Source organism: Sylvia atricapilla, chromosome 2 (assembly GCF_009819655.1).
Source record: "Sylvia atricapilla isolate bSylAtr1 chromosome 2, bSylAtr1.pri, whole genome shotgun sequence".
In the NCBI taxonomy this organism is placed as follows: Eukaryota; Metazoa; Chordata; class Aves; order Passeriformes; family Sylviidae; genus Sylvia; species Sylvia atricapilla.
The window spans coordinates 82,708,659-82,724,834 of NC_089141.1; the positions used below are offsets into that span (position 1 = coordinate 82,708,659).

Below are 16,176 nucleotides of genomic sequence, written 5' to 3' on the forward strand. Positions count from 1 at the left end.
CCTGAGGAAGTGAGGGCCACATTTAATGCCCCAAGAGGTCTCTTCTAGCTGTAGCTTGCTAAAGGAAGGAGCTGCTCATTCAGCCAAGCTCAGAGAATAGCATCCTCCTGTTGCCTACAAAATGATTGTCTCAGTACTCTCTGTCAGTAATGACAGAGGGGAAAAGGGCTTGAGTAACTTCCTAAGGGCAAAAGTAAGGCAAAAGCCACAATTAATATGCTCATATGTGTAAGCTGGTCCTAATTCAAGAAAAAGAATTAATAAAGTGCTGAACTTCAGAGAACATTGCCGTGGTTTCCTGAGTTTTGTGGAAACTCTTGTCTGAATTTGGCAAAAGAAAGTGTATAAGGGTATCATTTGTGCCATGATAATTTCTCATCTCAGCTCTCCTTGTGATTTTAGTAATATAAAACAAATGAGTGTGGTCACAGCAGTGGTTTTTTACAGACCTCTGGTATCACACAGTAATGCCTTTGATTTTCAGAAAACTACTTTCACACATCTGAAAGACCTACAGATTTAGCCTTCAGGACTTGGCCAACTCCACAAAATCCTTTTAACTTGTCTAGCTCTGCTTTCTGTGTTAGTCTAACGAAATATTAAATCTGGGTGTTGTCTGAAAATCTTTTCCTGTGGTGAAAAAGAGATAGCTTTTTGGGAAGAACAGCAAAGTTTTAGCAATTTTACGAGTGCCTGGGGTTTATTTCCAACAGTCTGTTAATACTCAAGTTACGCTTGGTGAGAGGTGTGGAAGAGGATTTCTAGCTGTATGTGACTCAGGGAAAGAATTTAATGGGTTTGATCCATATATTGTGTTACAAAGTGCCATACCAGGATCACACACCTAATCTGAAGGGATGCACACTTGAAAATAGTTTCTAATGCTTCATAATTTGTAAGAATTGGTATTTTAACTGTATAATTTCATGTTGTGTGTATGGAAAAAACCCTGAAAAACGTCAAAACAAGAAGATATGCAAGACTTGGAGACAATGTAAATTGGAAGAGATGTTTACAATGAAATGATGTGAATTTTGACTTCGTATTCCTAAGATTGGAGATAGAAATATGAGCTTGAATGTTAGACTGTTATATGCTCAGTACACCTCTGATTTTGGTATTGCTATAAACATATTATTCACTTGGAATGTGTAGGATAATTCAAATATCCTTTTTGTAAATTGATTGGAGAACAAACTATAGTATCCTTATTAATCTTCACTTTATTTTATTGTTGTTGCAGGTTAGGTTTCCCCATGATGATTGTGTCCTGTACCATCGGGATGTGCTATCTTCTTGTTGCTCATGTTGTAATAGGTTGGAACTCATAGTAATTTATACTTTCATGACTCAGATAGGCTTTCTCTTTTCTTTAGTTTATATATGAATGCTAAAAACACATGTGAAAGGAAAAAGGTGTGTAAAACCTCAATATGTGGTATCAATCAAAATGATTGTTGGCATAAATGTCATATATGGTCATTCTTAAACTTTTGTTTTATGAACTATATTCAGAACTAGACAATCAAAATTAAAAGAATTCATATCTTTCATTATGAATGCAATTAGTGTGCAGATAAAAGAGAACTATCTCAAGGGGCTATGCTGTGCCTGAAAGTTTGTATTGACACAATATGAGTACAGTCACAGATGAAAAACTCATTCACAATAGCAGATGTTCAGTAATTTCTTCTTAGGGCTTCATTTTTCTTTGTCAATATATTTAGCTATTTGTATGAAAGTAACTAATATTCAAGTTGTAATAATTGACAGTTAAGCAGAAAATCTGTACACTATGAAGGATGTATCATTATCTACATTAAAAATAAACACATGTCCTGAAAATGTGCTGTGGAAGGAGTTATTATTTTGGAAGCAGGATTGCATTCCCTGTTTTCTTCATTTTAAAACTTTATTTTTTAATTTTAAAGTTCCTAAACAGTGTTAGGCTACCACTATTTATTTTTTCTTAAACTACTCTTCTTACAAAAAGATGAACATAAATAGTGATAAAGCATCAGACATCTTCAATTTAATCCTTAATTCAATTTTGTGAAGGAGTACTCTAAACATTTTAATAGGTTCGATCTCTGTATGGAAGAATGAGCTCATATTTTGGCTTTGATTTCCACTTCTCTGGTGATAATGTTTTAAACCACATATATTGTTTTGTATATATGCCACAACAGGTCAAAATTGTCATTATGAATACTAAATCCTGTGAGGTATTCAAGAGCTTAATTTCCATCTTCCAAGACCTTGGTGGGTTTGGCCTGAAATGGACAACAGTGGTGGGTGTGTTTTATCTTGAGTCAGAAAAATTGGCAGCCTAGTGAGTGCAACCCAAGTGGACAAGGCTGAATTACAGGAAGCCAGTACAGATGATCAAATGCATCTTTTCCTTCTGCTTAGTCCTTGAGATAACCAGGTAAGTGAGAAAGAAGCAGTATCTCCCCTGCCAAAGTGACGAGATGCGAGATTAATCATACATCCTTTTTCACTCATATATAGGTTGTAGCCCTCACGGGGATTTGTTTTAAGTGTGAAATGTGATATTAAGAGGACAATGGAAATGAGGCACAGCACCCACTCTAGGCAAGGGCTGCCATCCCTCCTAGCAGGTTCAGTGACAGCAGAGAAAGTACATGGAGCTGGGAGGAAGAGCTGTCTCCACTGACGCCCAACCTCTCACCAAGACAAAAAGATGAACATAAATAGTGATCCCCACCCATGCTCAGCCCCCTGGATCAGTAAACTCTCCTGTGATGGGGCTGAATTTTGCAACACTGCTGAGAAACCTCAAGGCTGTGCTAACAGCGACCATCTGTAGAACAGAAGATCTCCCAGAACCACCATAACTTCAGTTTCCTTTTATAGATCTAAAAATCCCCCCCCCAAAACCCAAAAAAATCCCACCAAAAAACCAATTAAAAACCAACAACAACAAGAAGCCAAAAACCACCCCAAACCCCTGTGATAAGTCTGGATCAATACAAAACAAAACAAAGAATAAACAATGACCCTGAAAGACACTCCTTCAGACAGTTTATCTGCCATTGAATTTGGCTGTCTCACTCTCAATATCAAGAGCAGTTTACTATGTAATAACCGGAAATCGGTTTCAATTAAACAAACATTTATTTTAATCAGCTTAACATTGATCTCTGGTTAAAAATAGTTACAGGGTATTTTATGGCCCTCAACATTTCTTACAGTGGGGCAATATTGGTGCAATCATTGATTGCACAGAACTGTTGTATTAAGCCCTAGAAAATGCAAAAATCAGTTCTGCTAAAACACAACAATTTAAGGTTGTTTTTTTTTTCTTTTCCATCAAAACACAGTTTGCATACAGGAGTATAAAAATTAGACTATGGTCACACAAAACAGTGTGCTAATTATTTTTAATTATGCTTTGTAAGGAATAAAAAAATTAACTAAAACTATATCCTGCTTCTGAACCCTTGAAACTTTCCTGCAAATTCTGACCAAATTATGATAATAATGCAATCACACTAGCTAGCACAAAAATGCATGTTTGCATTTACATTTTGCTGGAAGGAGGAAAACAGAAATGCAGCAAATGATATCCACTTACTCATGTCAGCAAATTCTTCTGAACGTTTTGGTGCAAGAGAGATCTCACTGGCTTCAGAAGTGCTACATCAACAGGACTCAAATGGGATTTTCTTTCTGCTATGTTACTTGTCCTGTCAAAAGAAGACAAGTAATGCACAGGGAGTACAAAATCATGTTGATAACACTTTTAGGCAACCAAACTTGAGTTTATTCTGCTTCAAGGAATATTTTAAAATGACATATTTTTTTTCTGAGAATTTTCTTAATATAAACTGACTTTCCTTCCTGCAACAATTTTTTTTCTTCTTATGCACAGCCAAGAGCTCAGTAAGACCTTAAATGAAAAAGCAAATTGTAAAAATAAAATAAAATTGTTTGTTTATACAAAGCTTTATGTAAGGGTAATGAAAATTACCCAGGTGCTTCAGGGTAATGATAATTTCAAGGTAATGAAGTACACATTTCATTGCCTTCCATTTTAGCGATCAATGTAATCTGCACATCAAAAGGGCACAATCACAGTGGCTACATCCTTGGCAAAACTAGTGTGCAGGATTCCATAAAAATGGATTGGATCTGAAGAGTGGATGGAGGTTATTTTTCAATTGAAATTCTCTCTAAATAACTAAATAAAATATTAGTTAAGTAATAAATAACGTAGAAGTGTATTATCTTTAGTATGGTTGTGGCTGATCTCAGAGGTTGATCTTTCCTCATTTTCATTGACATCCCATTTGGCTATTTGGTGATGTTTGTGTTAAGACATATAGTAAATATAAATATATGCTTCTCTGAGGTCTATTTTTTCTTTTCTGAGCCGTGTAAAATGCAGTAAGACAGTAACAATTTCAGCTCCACCAGGCAATGTAAGCCATGCTGAGTAAAAGAAACCAGCCTTAGCAGATAAGCAAGGCAGTCACTGAAAGCAAGGGAAGAATCAAGGAAATACTGGAGCTTCACCAAATGGTGAGCAAATAGCAAAGAATAGCACTGAGGTTGGCCAAACGTCTGCTCAGCTCAGCATCTCCCCCTGGCAAGTGGGCTTAGCAGCCACCTCTTTCAAAGAGAGGAGGAAGCATAAAACTGTGTTCTCTGCGATCTAAAGATTCTTGAAGGAGAGACTGCACCTTTATTACATTGCAGCTGATGGATTGTCCTTCCGCAAATTTATCCAGCTCCTTGCTGAACCTGTGTGAATTCAACTGTGTCGCAAGGGGTTTCACATATAAAATATACACAGTGGAGAAATTATTTCAGATGTTTGCTTTGTATCTGTCCTTTGCTAATTTATTTTTGTGACACTTCTCTCTCAAAACTTTTCTCAAATCTTTTGGTTGGAAAGGGCTAATGCATAGCCATCTTTTTTCTGAATCATGATTCTAAAGACCTATTTTCAGCCTGGACATCATAGTCTATTTTTTTAGTTGCTATAAGGAAATGCCCTCATATCTTTGCTCATCCCCTTTTTCACCTTTCAGAGTTTCACTATGGCCTTTTTGAGTTGAAAATGTGAGAAGTATCAACACAAGCGAAAACACCATGGATTTACAGAGCAGCCTTCTTATTTCTTCTGATTTCCCATTTTATTTCTAATAATTCTTAAGATCACTTCTTGGGCTATATTGACAAATAAACTGAGGAATATATTTTTATAGAAGAAGATCGTACAATAGCAAGCAGGATTATTATTAGCTCACATTGTTTAGCAGTCAGTTAAGGCAAATTTTGCTCCTCTATCTACTTTACTTTAAAATTGTCCACAGTGAATATCACAGAAAAATTTTTCCCAGTTGTTTGTCCTTGTTAGGGTTTTTTGTAATTCTTTACTATTAGTTGTGTGTTCTTCTGAAAAACCCTTAGACTTCCACATTTAACCTTTTACTTCAAACTCTAGACCATTTAAAATATGTTGACCATTGCAGAGCCAACCTGATTCCCTCTAGAGCTTCCTGGAAGGGTCATACCCCTTATACAGTGGTAGTTTAATATTTTTAAGACCTGCTGGACTGGACATATTTAATCTCTATAGTAACTACTATAGGTCAAACAAAAATGAGTTTAAGAACTGGAAATGTTTTCCTCTGTGGCACAGTGAGTTTATGAACACCTTGCTGACAAGATGTTATTGAGGTATAATTCAAAAAATGTTTCTCAATTCTATTAGAATAATAGAACTAAACTGTAGAATTTAGAAACAGACAACTTTCTTGAGAAAGATATTATGATTTATTCTTTGAGGAATAAGCCAAGTGAAGATCACATCTATAAAAGGAAACTTGCTTAATTGCATGGATTGTTTCACAGCTACTCATAAAAGCTTATTTTAGAACATGATAAAGCTTCTAGTACCATGTCTTCATTAACACTAAGTCTAGTCCTACAAAGCAATTCTGGTTTTCTTAATAAAAGCTGAAATAAAGTGTATTATTTCTAAGACACCAAATTTAAAAGGTATGTAAGAAATGAAAATTGCTTGATCATCTGAGAAGAGAAAGGTTTCATCTAAAAAGTCAAATATTATTTACAAAGTATTTGCAGAAATGTTCTTCAGAGAACTGACACTGCAGACTTCCTCCAGTGACCCAGCATGATTTTATATTTAGTATATGGGAACAGGTCCAGGAATAAAAGGCTTTTATTTCCTGCTGTGTTGCTGGTTTTCTGTGGAACTTTTTATAGTCAATGGAATTGTTAATGTATTTGTTTCCTGAACGTATCCAAATTTCTGAAGGACTTACTAAAGATACTTTTTCTGTATGTATGCTTTGGGTTTTGCAAAAGAAATAAATATCATTGAACACATAGCAAAATATGCAGTTATATGCAAACACAATCTCTTGTTGTAGATACTAATAAAAATGTGGAAACATCAGTGTAATGGCTATTAGCTGGTTATTCCCTCTGTTTACCCACACTAAAAAATTCATAGGTTCCAAACAGCAGAAAATCAGTGGCACCTGAAATAGACAATAAATATGCTAAGCATAAGCTTGCTTCTGTGTTTGTTCCAATGGGATGCTAGGAAAATGATTGGGAACTAAATCAAGAAAAAAAAAAAAAAAAGAAATAGCTGAAGCATTAAATTAATATTTCTGAAGTGAATTTATGATAGGAAATCCTAGCAATTCAGAATAAGTGCTAACCAGCTCAGATGAAGTCAGCTTGTGAAGATCTGAGCAATTTATTAAGGACAACTGAAAATCAGCATGTGTTGGTGATTTATCGAGAGGAGGATTAAAATCTTCCTCCATAGATGCTCTAAAGGGAGAGGATGAGAGAGAAACCTTCTCTTCACACATTTCTTATTAGGGGAATATTAGGGGAAATATTATAAGATTAGCAACATCCTGGAATATCAAAATAATAAAAAGCAAAACGGGTTTTGCACTGTGTTTAAAGTTGACCACATACTGGTATTTTCTTTTTTCAGGTTGCTATTTCATCTTTGGTAGGCAGCAGTGATTCATTAGCAGTAGTTTCAGTTAGTGCTTTACCTAATGAATCAGTAATGGGAAAAAAGCCCTCTCAAGATGTAGTCTTGGCCATCAGTACTATTATCCTGGCTGGAGTAAAAGACTTGCTGTTATTTTAAAGAAAATCAACCCATTCTGGTTTGTTCATGGTGTATGGGCTGCCTAACTGTACAAAATAATAGGTGTAAGGTTGCTGCAGAGTGATACAACAAGAGACATAATCCAGCAGGGAGCTGCGGATTTTTCTTTCTTTTCCCATTTCATTTCATGCCGCCTTCTTTCCTCTCGCATTTATTGTCCACCAGATTTTTTCCTTTCATACATATCTGCTATTTTAAACCTTGTTCCTTGTTCATTTGCACTCTGTCAAACAAAACCTTATTTGTTTTTCCTGCCTCACTTTTCTCTGGATGGCCTCTGTCTACATATCCTTAATCAAGTTTATGAGGGAGAGAAACTCCCTCTCACTTAGAAATTATTTTAAGGAAAATAGGAAAAAGAGTTATTTCCTAACATCAGGGGTGTGCCTTGTCTTCTTCTATATATTTAATATATACACCTATTGTGCTTTCCACCCTGTAACCACTTGTGTGTGTTTCAAGCATTGTTCATTAAGACCATTACAGACACTGAATTGAAGTAAAAAATCGCAGCAAGTCTGACAGTTCTGGAACTCATGAACATAAATTGAAAACAAGATTCTCCTCTACTTTACTCAGAATTGTTAATGGTTCAGGATATTTTGTTTCTCTTTATCTTTCCTGAATTCACTTCTGAACTCAGATGGCTAGAGAATATGGCCAGTGAATTCATTTATTAAGCTCCCAGAGCCCCTAAAAAAGGAAACCTGTGGAGTACATATATGTTTTTTAAGATTTTATAAATAAGGAGCAACTTACCATCTAGATAGAAATATATCAGACTTAATGCTGCTAGTTTGATCATAGCACATAAATTATTAAATTTTGATCTAGATTTTTAGTGGTGGTTAAAGCTGCAAGAAGTGAAATCTAATTCATACATTCTCTGCCTTAAAGGTATGTGCATTTCCACAGGCAAATACATGACTGTTTATTTTTAAGATCTAGTTGGAAAAACGGCTTGGGGGATTAATGTGGGCAAATACTTTGAACTCAGAGAAAAAAGTTTGTTTGTAAATCCACCAGCTCTGGTCCCAAGCAGTGTGACTTGACTGGCAATAATTTATGTGAGGAAATTTTTCTGTCCTGACTTTGTGAAAATGAGAAGAAATATTAATGTCAGGCTGAAGAAAGATATGAATAATGTATGCTGAGTTTTTGTAGCATACCAGCTGAAGTCAGTGAAGAGTCCAAATATAATTTGCTTGAGCTCAAAGACCTCAGTTAACTACTACATATGATGTAAGATATGCACATGCACAACATGCATGGTGACTACAAGCAAGATCTTGTCAGGATTCATTACAGATAATAAATATTGTCATTATAGGCACAGTTTTCAGTGTTGCCAATAAATAAGGCCACTTGACAGTTCAAGATATTCGTCAGGAACAAGATGAAGGGGAGATGAATATTGAACACATAATCACAAATCTTTTCTCTTGTAATAAAAATACTTCCTGTATTTTATTTCAACTGTCAGACTGGAAAAATAAGTAGGTGGTTAGATTTTTTCCAAGGCAGGTTAGAGCTGGAAGTTTGTTTCTAGATAAGTACTCCAAATTAATATAAATATTCTATATTTACAGCAAATGAAAATACATTTTGCATTTTAATTGCTATAAACACCTTTAGATAGCAACAAATCCAGAGAACATCTGTTATCTATACTGCATACAAACAGACTGGAGATTTTTAAATATTTAAATTTGTAAATATTTACAATTTAGATTTAGCATTTGTTGTAAGAGTTATTAAAACTTTACGGTAAATATAATTAAATTTGATAACTGATAAAATAAAATTTTGCATTAATTTTCTGTTGTCCAAATTAGGAATGATTTTTCTATTTTTTTGTCCATTTAAAATATCTGTCAAACTTGGCATCTCTGCCAAGGAAAAAAAAAATTAAGCATTAACCCATCAACAAAGTTTTCCATTGATTAGATAGATATATGTAGACAATGTCTATACTTTCTGCATACACAAACATTGAAAAAGTTTGCAAGGCAAGCACTCAGGAGAGGGAGAACACCAAAACAAAAGTTACACAACAAAGTTTATGTTTGTTCCTTTTTATTTTATAGAAAAACCAGAGCCTTGTGCACCACCTTTGCGTTAAATGACTACGTTCATTCTTTTTTGTGAACTGTTGCCTGCAGAAGTCCTCCTTGGATTTCAAATGTCTATGGGGTTTTTTTTCTGTTTTAATGATAAGTGAAGATATCACAGAAAACTGGACCTCATACAAAGCTCAGGTAGGTTCATGTTAAACATCTCCCAGCTGGATATCTTAAGCATATGTTCTTCAAAAAAAGTCCATAATTCAGGAAAACATTTTTATATAGAAGCATTTAAATGATATTTTGTTTCTAAAAAGGCATCTGTGTTTTTGAATGGTGAAACACTTGCTTAACTACTTTCCTGAACTGGGGCTTAGATTGAATATCTAAGGTTATTATCTTGGTTCTATTACTCTGACTGTCATAACTTGGAGAAAGGGAATGGGTTTGTCCCTGAAAAAGTGCTGAACTACTGAAATGCTTGTCTAATTGCCCTATTTGTAGATGCAAATCTGAACTTGGAGGTTTACAAAATGATGTGTCCCCAAAGGGCAAGTGTTTAATTATTTAAACCTATCTGTACTGAGAAGTGAGAAGAACATCCATATTTATTTGTAGAAAAGCCTTAATAAATCTTCAGAAATACATGGGATTAGTGGCAGTGAGGACAGTGAGGCAGCCAAGTTTCAGGGTGTCTGAGAAAGTTAGACTCCTCAAAAAGTGCAGCTGAGGATAACAGGTTGTCTGACGAAGATGGTATTCTTATTATGTTAATAGGTTTTGTGCTAAAACAAAATCTGCATTAAAGTCCTCGATTTTGTAAACAGGCTGTCAACAACACTTTTTATGTATTCACATTATGTTTTGGCTTATTATTCTTAGTAAAACTGATGCCAGTTTACATTACATTTGATTGTGGAATGCTAAACACATCTCAGTGATAGAATATAAAAGGATTAATACAGTTTTCTCCTCTATAAGGCTAAGTAAATCATTTTGTGTACCATAAATACACACTTAGCTCTTCAATATGCTTAAAAGTAGAAGTCTCTTAATGGCAGGAGGTAAGCAGCACTGAAGATGCTGCATCTCGAATTACAATTCAGAGGATGGTAGAGGAAAGGGATGGCAAGAGATTTTATGCAGCAGATGAGAAATAAGAGTTTGCCATCTCTGTGCCATTAAGCAGGGCAGTTGGAGTCTGCTCTCTTTTCTACACTTCTGGTTATTTGGTGCCTGGCAGCTGGGCGTGAGCTTTTCACTTCTGTGGCAGTTATCATCATTATGTCTCGGGGAGGTGAATTAATCAGAGCTGCTTCAAACAACACGGCAGTGATATCTACTTTTGTAACTGAAGGATCACAAAGCTCAATGACGGAAATGAAAGGAAAGGGTATTTCTTTAGTCTTGCTCATGAAGCAAACTCACCCTTGAGTTTGGAGCCATTGATTCTGACATGAGACATCTGCACCTGTATTTTGATGGCTCCTCCTCACAGAAGATCTGCTTTAGGACTGCTCAGTGAATTCTCCTGGGGTGAAATGGAGCAAGAATTAGGACTTTGTCATTGGTAGGTGGTTCAAGAACCAGTTCTGACTGGTATCATGAAAATAACCCCTCCTTCAAACCATCCTACAGGTCACAGATCCCAGTGGCTTTTTATTGCAGCTTCATTTCACAGTTGCCCAGTTTTGCTGGAACTTTATGATTAGTCATTGCCTTCAATGACAACTGAAAACATCTGCTTGGGGCAGACAAGGGGCCATTGCAGGACCAAAGGCAAAAAACAATGAGCACGAAAAAAGCTCCCTGGAGAAGACAGATGCAGGGGAAGAACCAATAATCTCCTGGGTGCACAACTATCTCTGCTTCCTAGAAAGAAAGTATTTGCATCATTTTTTTCCTGCTGGAAGGACCACCTATTCTTTGTTGTTGGTGTAGTCATAGAGGCTGGTGGGAGTGGGATGAGGCTTCACGGCTGTAAGCAACTGTCAGCAGTAGTGTCTTGTAAGGCAATTTCTCTGCTGCTACAACTGATATGGAAAGGAAAGGGTAAGTGAACCACAACCAAAAAGCCTGCAGGGTATCTTACGGTTGTTTATCTCATTGCAAACACTGTTAGGTGAGGTTTAATAATGATTTTGTGAAAGCATAGGTGGTTGTGCAAAGAATTCTATTGTCACCCATTAAATCTGGTACGTAATTGTCTATATTTCTGTGCATGCATTTAGAAACGAGTGTAAATAGCAGATAAAACTGAGGAGGTGTGAAGGAGAAAGACAATCCTGTGGTATAGGGATGGTCCATAGCCTATGCCCATGTCGAGTCTGGAAATAAGGCTAGCAAGTGTAATATGCACAGATGAGTATGAGCTGGGTAAATAGGTTTGAGGTAGTACTTTTCTTGCACAGAATTTAGTGCAATCCCTACCTCATTGACATTCTCCTCTGAAGAGGTATTATGGTTCTTTTTAATTCTAATTCTAACTCTTCTGATCAAAATAGAATGTTTTGTTGTTCAGAGTTTTTAAATGAAACCCTGAAGTGGTCCTGTTGAAAATTTTTGCTAACTACTCTTTTTCTCCCCATGTTGCAAGATTTTTTGATTCCTCTTGTCTACTTTTGAGGAGAAGAAACCCTCTCAAGCCTTCCAGCAGCTTACTCATGTATATAGAATACACAGGTACCTCTTTAATATCTCCTAAAGAAACAATCCTGTAAGTTAGTAGCTTTGGAAGTATTGTAGATTTGTGTTAATGTTAAATGAAACTACACTTGAAAACCTAAAACATGAAATTGAAATTTAGTTCCTTTTCTAGAAACTGAGCTCTTTTGATGGAATATGCAAGCCAATATAGTAACATAAAGGGACTGATGGCATATACATCTGCAGACAGCTCTCAAGAAGGGTCAGACACATAAAGGTCCAGTTAGAGGTTACCTTTGTCACCCTGAATGGTAACACTTTCGTGACCCAAAATGCAGAAAGGTCATCCTGTGTTTTCTGTGCAGAGAAATCCTGGCTAGCAACATCTATTGTGCCTGTGTTATAATGCACACATTTTGAGAAAAAAGCAAATGAAATTTAGTTGTCCTTCTATCCACATTTCAGAGAAAACAGCTGGTTAGTAAGCTGATGGAGGCAAAAATCTGTCTTTCCATCAGTATCTTTTCTCAAATAATTGATATTTTCCTTGCATTGACATATACTCAGTTCTCTTATTAATGAGCTTAACTCCACTGATTATGCTTTGTTGTGGAGATTTCTGTAAAATAAAGACCTCTCTGGCTTTGCTGGACTGGGTTCATTAATACATAATGCAGGAAAGTGTAGCCCCATCACCTTTAAGACTGACCTACTGAGGATCTTGCTCTAGATTTCTGGCTCAAGACTGGTTTCTGTGACGATGCACCTGCTCACAATAGAGATAAAACTGATGCTCTCTATCCACCTGGTATGGAAATGGATATAATAACTACAGCAACTCTAACTCTGCTTTGTTCTGGTTTGTTAAATCTGATAAATCGGTATAAAAGTCCCTTTTAGATGTGAATACACAGTAGAAGAAAACCAATTAACTAGAACTTGGCTTAACTGAGCATCAGTGTTTATTGTGGAAGTAGTCCCTGCTGCTATATAGAAAGCCTTAGTCCTCAAGAGTCTGTGATTAAAGGACACCAGACTGAATAACTTAAGTAGTCGTGCTGTCAGTAAACATTAATGAAGTTTTCTTTTGCATACTAATAATAGAGACTCTGGTCTCTATCGTGTAAATCTTTATTATCCTCTATCTAAGAAAGCTATCCAGCTGCAAAAATGTTATCAGTAGGAAGACATGAGCATAACAGTTACTGCTGTCCATCTGTGCATAAATTATCTGGCTTATCAGATCTACCAAGATGCCCTTGGCATGCAAGCACTGGTTCAGTCAGCTGGTATCTATTGTGCCTCAAAAGCAGTGTAATTGCGATGAAACTCAAGAGAAAGGAGGATTAGTTTGTGCAGCAGTCTTGTTCTCTTTGATGTGATTCATAACTGCACTTGAAAGACGTTCAAAATACGCAAGTGCCAGGTTACCTCCCAGAGTCCAGTGCTGACTGTGGCGGGTCCCTGCACAGCCTGTGGTTCAGCATTCCTGCCATCTGCTTTGGACTCCACCTCACGTGCAGTGAAGAGCACTGAAGTTGGAAGCCCAAAGCTTTAGGTCTTCCCTCAGAACTGTAACTGTGTTTGTAGGAGGAAATCAAATTGCTAAACTGACAATAATATATCTGCAAAAGAAAAAATATCCTTTTATCAGAAAGCATGAAGTTGAAGTCTGTCCCTGAGGTGGCTTGGCATGAGAGGATCCATGCAGGGACTGGGAACATTTGTTTGAAAGCTGAATTTACTGTTTGATTGTAGAAGTGAAACCTTTCTGCAGTATAACTTGAGGCTCCATTAAAAAGCTTCTCTGTGGCTACTGCTGCAATTCCTTATCTCTTTCTTTTCCAGCCTGACTGTTGTTTTGCTTTTGTGGCCATTAGCTGTATTCTTGCCCTGCAGATTTTCCATTTCTTTTATGAATACAGTCTACTGATACCAGCACATTAAGGTCTACAACGCTTGTGCAGTAGCAAGGGTTTTATAAGCCAGGAAAAGTTAAAAAGAGAAGCACAGATAGTCCCACTTTGGTGGTTCTTGCATTCCCTTCGGAAATATTTGTGTGTAGCATTTGACATGAGAGTAAAAACCTTTTAAAAGTTTTCACTACTTCATTCTAAAGAGGCATTCCTGCATTCACAGTATTAAATTAATTGTGCAGGATGTGTTGCAGCAAAATGGCATTTGTGCACAAATGTTCAGCAGCTATGATGAAAACTAATTCCAGGATGAGATTTATCTACATATTCATCTTCTTCAGTTGTGTTCGAAATGGAAAGCAAGAACACTTGAGAAGCAAAGTTAGATTAACTAGCAATGTATGAATATTCTGGGCTTGATTAACTGTTTTTAAGCCTACTGTTTTTCAACTGAAAAGAATCACCACAGCATTGTTCCTCTTATCTTGTACTTTATAACAATGGTTGGCTTTCATGTGTCTCCCTGCAGCCTGGGTTTTAAATTTGTATCTCATTCTCTCTTGACAGTATTTGTCTTTCTTGCCTCATTGTTTCCAGATAATTATTTATACCAATTTTACTTTCAGATTTTTGTAGCCTTGACAGCTTTCCCTACAGGGATATTTTCCTGGTTTACCATATGGTTTCATAACAACCTGTCTGTTCTGTTGAGATCAGGTTCTTTAATAACTTTCCTGTACTGACAATAAGACGTAACTCATGGTATTACACTTCTACAGACCTACACTTCAAGGTCCTGTGAGTCTTGAGCCCCTTGCACCTCAGAAGTTGAGGCATTTTTACTTTCCTGGTGGAGCAAAAACTCTTTTAGGCACCGTGACATTGAAGCTTTAGCACCACAGTTCGTATTTAAATTCTCTGTCAGGAAGGAAAAAAAAAATTGGTTCTTCACAGAAATCTCCCTATTACCACTTAAATGCTGCCATTGCTACTGCAAGAGCTATAGCTATGATCACTTCTAATGCCTTAGTGACAAACATAGCACTCAGATCTCTATTATTAGTCTACACTGTAAGGAACATTTAGATTAGAATATAGATGTCCATCTATTGTCTGCACAAGGGACAGTTCTAGGGAATTTTAAACAAGTCAAAATAATCTCTCTGGGAATTTTCTAGGCAAGTTGAAAAATTCCTAAGGAGTTTACAGACCTACAGAATCCAACATGTGAGGACACGGTAACATTTTCAACAAGTTAATTCTACCCCTACCTCAAACATTTAAAGCATTTAACTTGAAAAAATTAAATCATAGTTTTGTTATGATTTCTCTTCCAAGAAAAATGGCAAAATGATAGAGTCTTTTTTCTTTTTTTCTCTCACTGCTTCATACAGTTCCACATAACATTGACTGCAACCGTCATTTGAAGCCCACTGATTTGTAGCATAGTTTTGTAGAAATGGCATAAACAAGAACAAAGTGATGAGCGCAGGCAGATATTTTCTATGAGATAAATGATTCTGAGTAAATGTGACAATTTAATTCTGTAAGATATTGCAAAATGCCCTTTTCTCTCTCTCTCTCTTTTTTTTTTTTTTTTTTTTTTTTCTTTTTTTTTTTTTTTTTTTTAAGTGAGTGAGTGAGTGAGTGAGTGAGTGAGTGAAATTTATCTGTCTTGGCAAACTGTGATTGTAGATGCCGGCAGAGAAACGAGTCATGGATGGTGCTGGAGCCAGAATCAATCACCAGCAGAAATTGCAATTTCCACATGCCCCTGCTGCTGTTCAAGGGCAGAGAAGTCACACCTGTGGGAGACTGCTGCTTGCTCTTTCATCCACCACTGTGCTGAGACAGTCAGTGGGAAAATACTTTAGACATGTTGGTTTTATAAAAGTGGTAAATCCTTGTCTCTATTAAAAATAATGGAAGTTTTCCCACGATATTTTAAAGTGCACAGATCTGTTTACTCTTCATTTCTGTGGGAGTACTGCCCTGCTTCCCCCTTACCAAGGCTTCTCTTTTAAAAAGATAGTTCTAGAATCTCACAGGGCTGTCAGTCTGGGGGAATCACAATCCTGCCCTCCGAATGAAGTGGGTTCCCTCACACAGTTGCTGTCTCCCTTGGAGACGGGAAAGCTCCTTAATACCCTGCCTTGTCTAACTCTTGGAGGCATCTGTGTGTCCCAGGGGATGCTTTGTGCCCTCTGAGAGCTCAAATGAGAGAAGAGACATTTCAAAGTGGGAATATATACAAGTGGCTGGGCTAGTACTATGCTGGTAAGTAAAAATCTTCTGTGGGCATCTTGTCCAAAGATCGTGTATGTATGTATCTATGTATGGATATATGTAGAAATACATG

At 36.6% G+C, this 16,176-nt stretch overlaps 1 protein-coding gene across 1 annotated transcript in view; it reads left to right on the plus strand.

Moving 5' to 3' along the window:
• OCA2 (OCA2 melanosomal transmembrane protein) overlaps positions 1 to 1,825 on the plus strand; it is a 160,142-nt gene extending 158,317 nt beyond the window's left edge. The window contains exon 23 of the mRNA XM_066313584.1: positions 1,244 to 1,825. Coding sequence (XP_066169681.1) covers positions 1,244 to 1,331 — 88 coding nt within the window. The 3' untranslated portion in view covers positions 1,332 to 1,825. The remainder of the gene's footprint in view (positions 1 to 1,243) is intronic.
• The last annotated feature ends 14,351 nt before the right edge of the window (positions 1,826 to 16,176 follow it).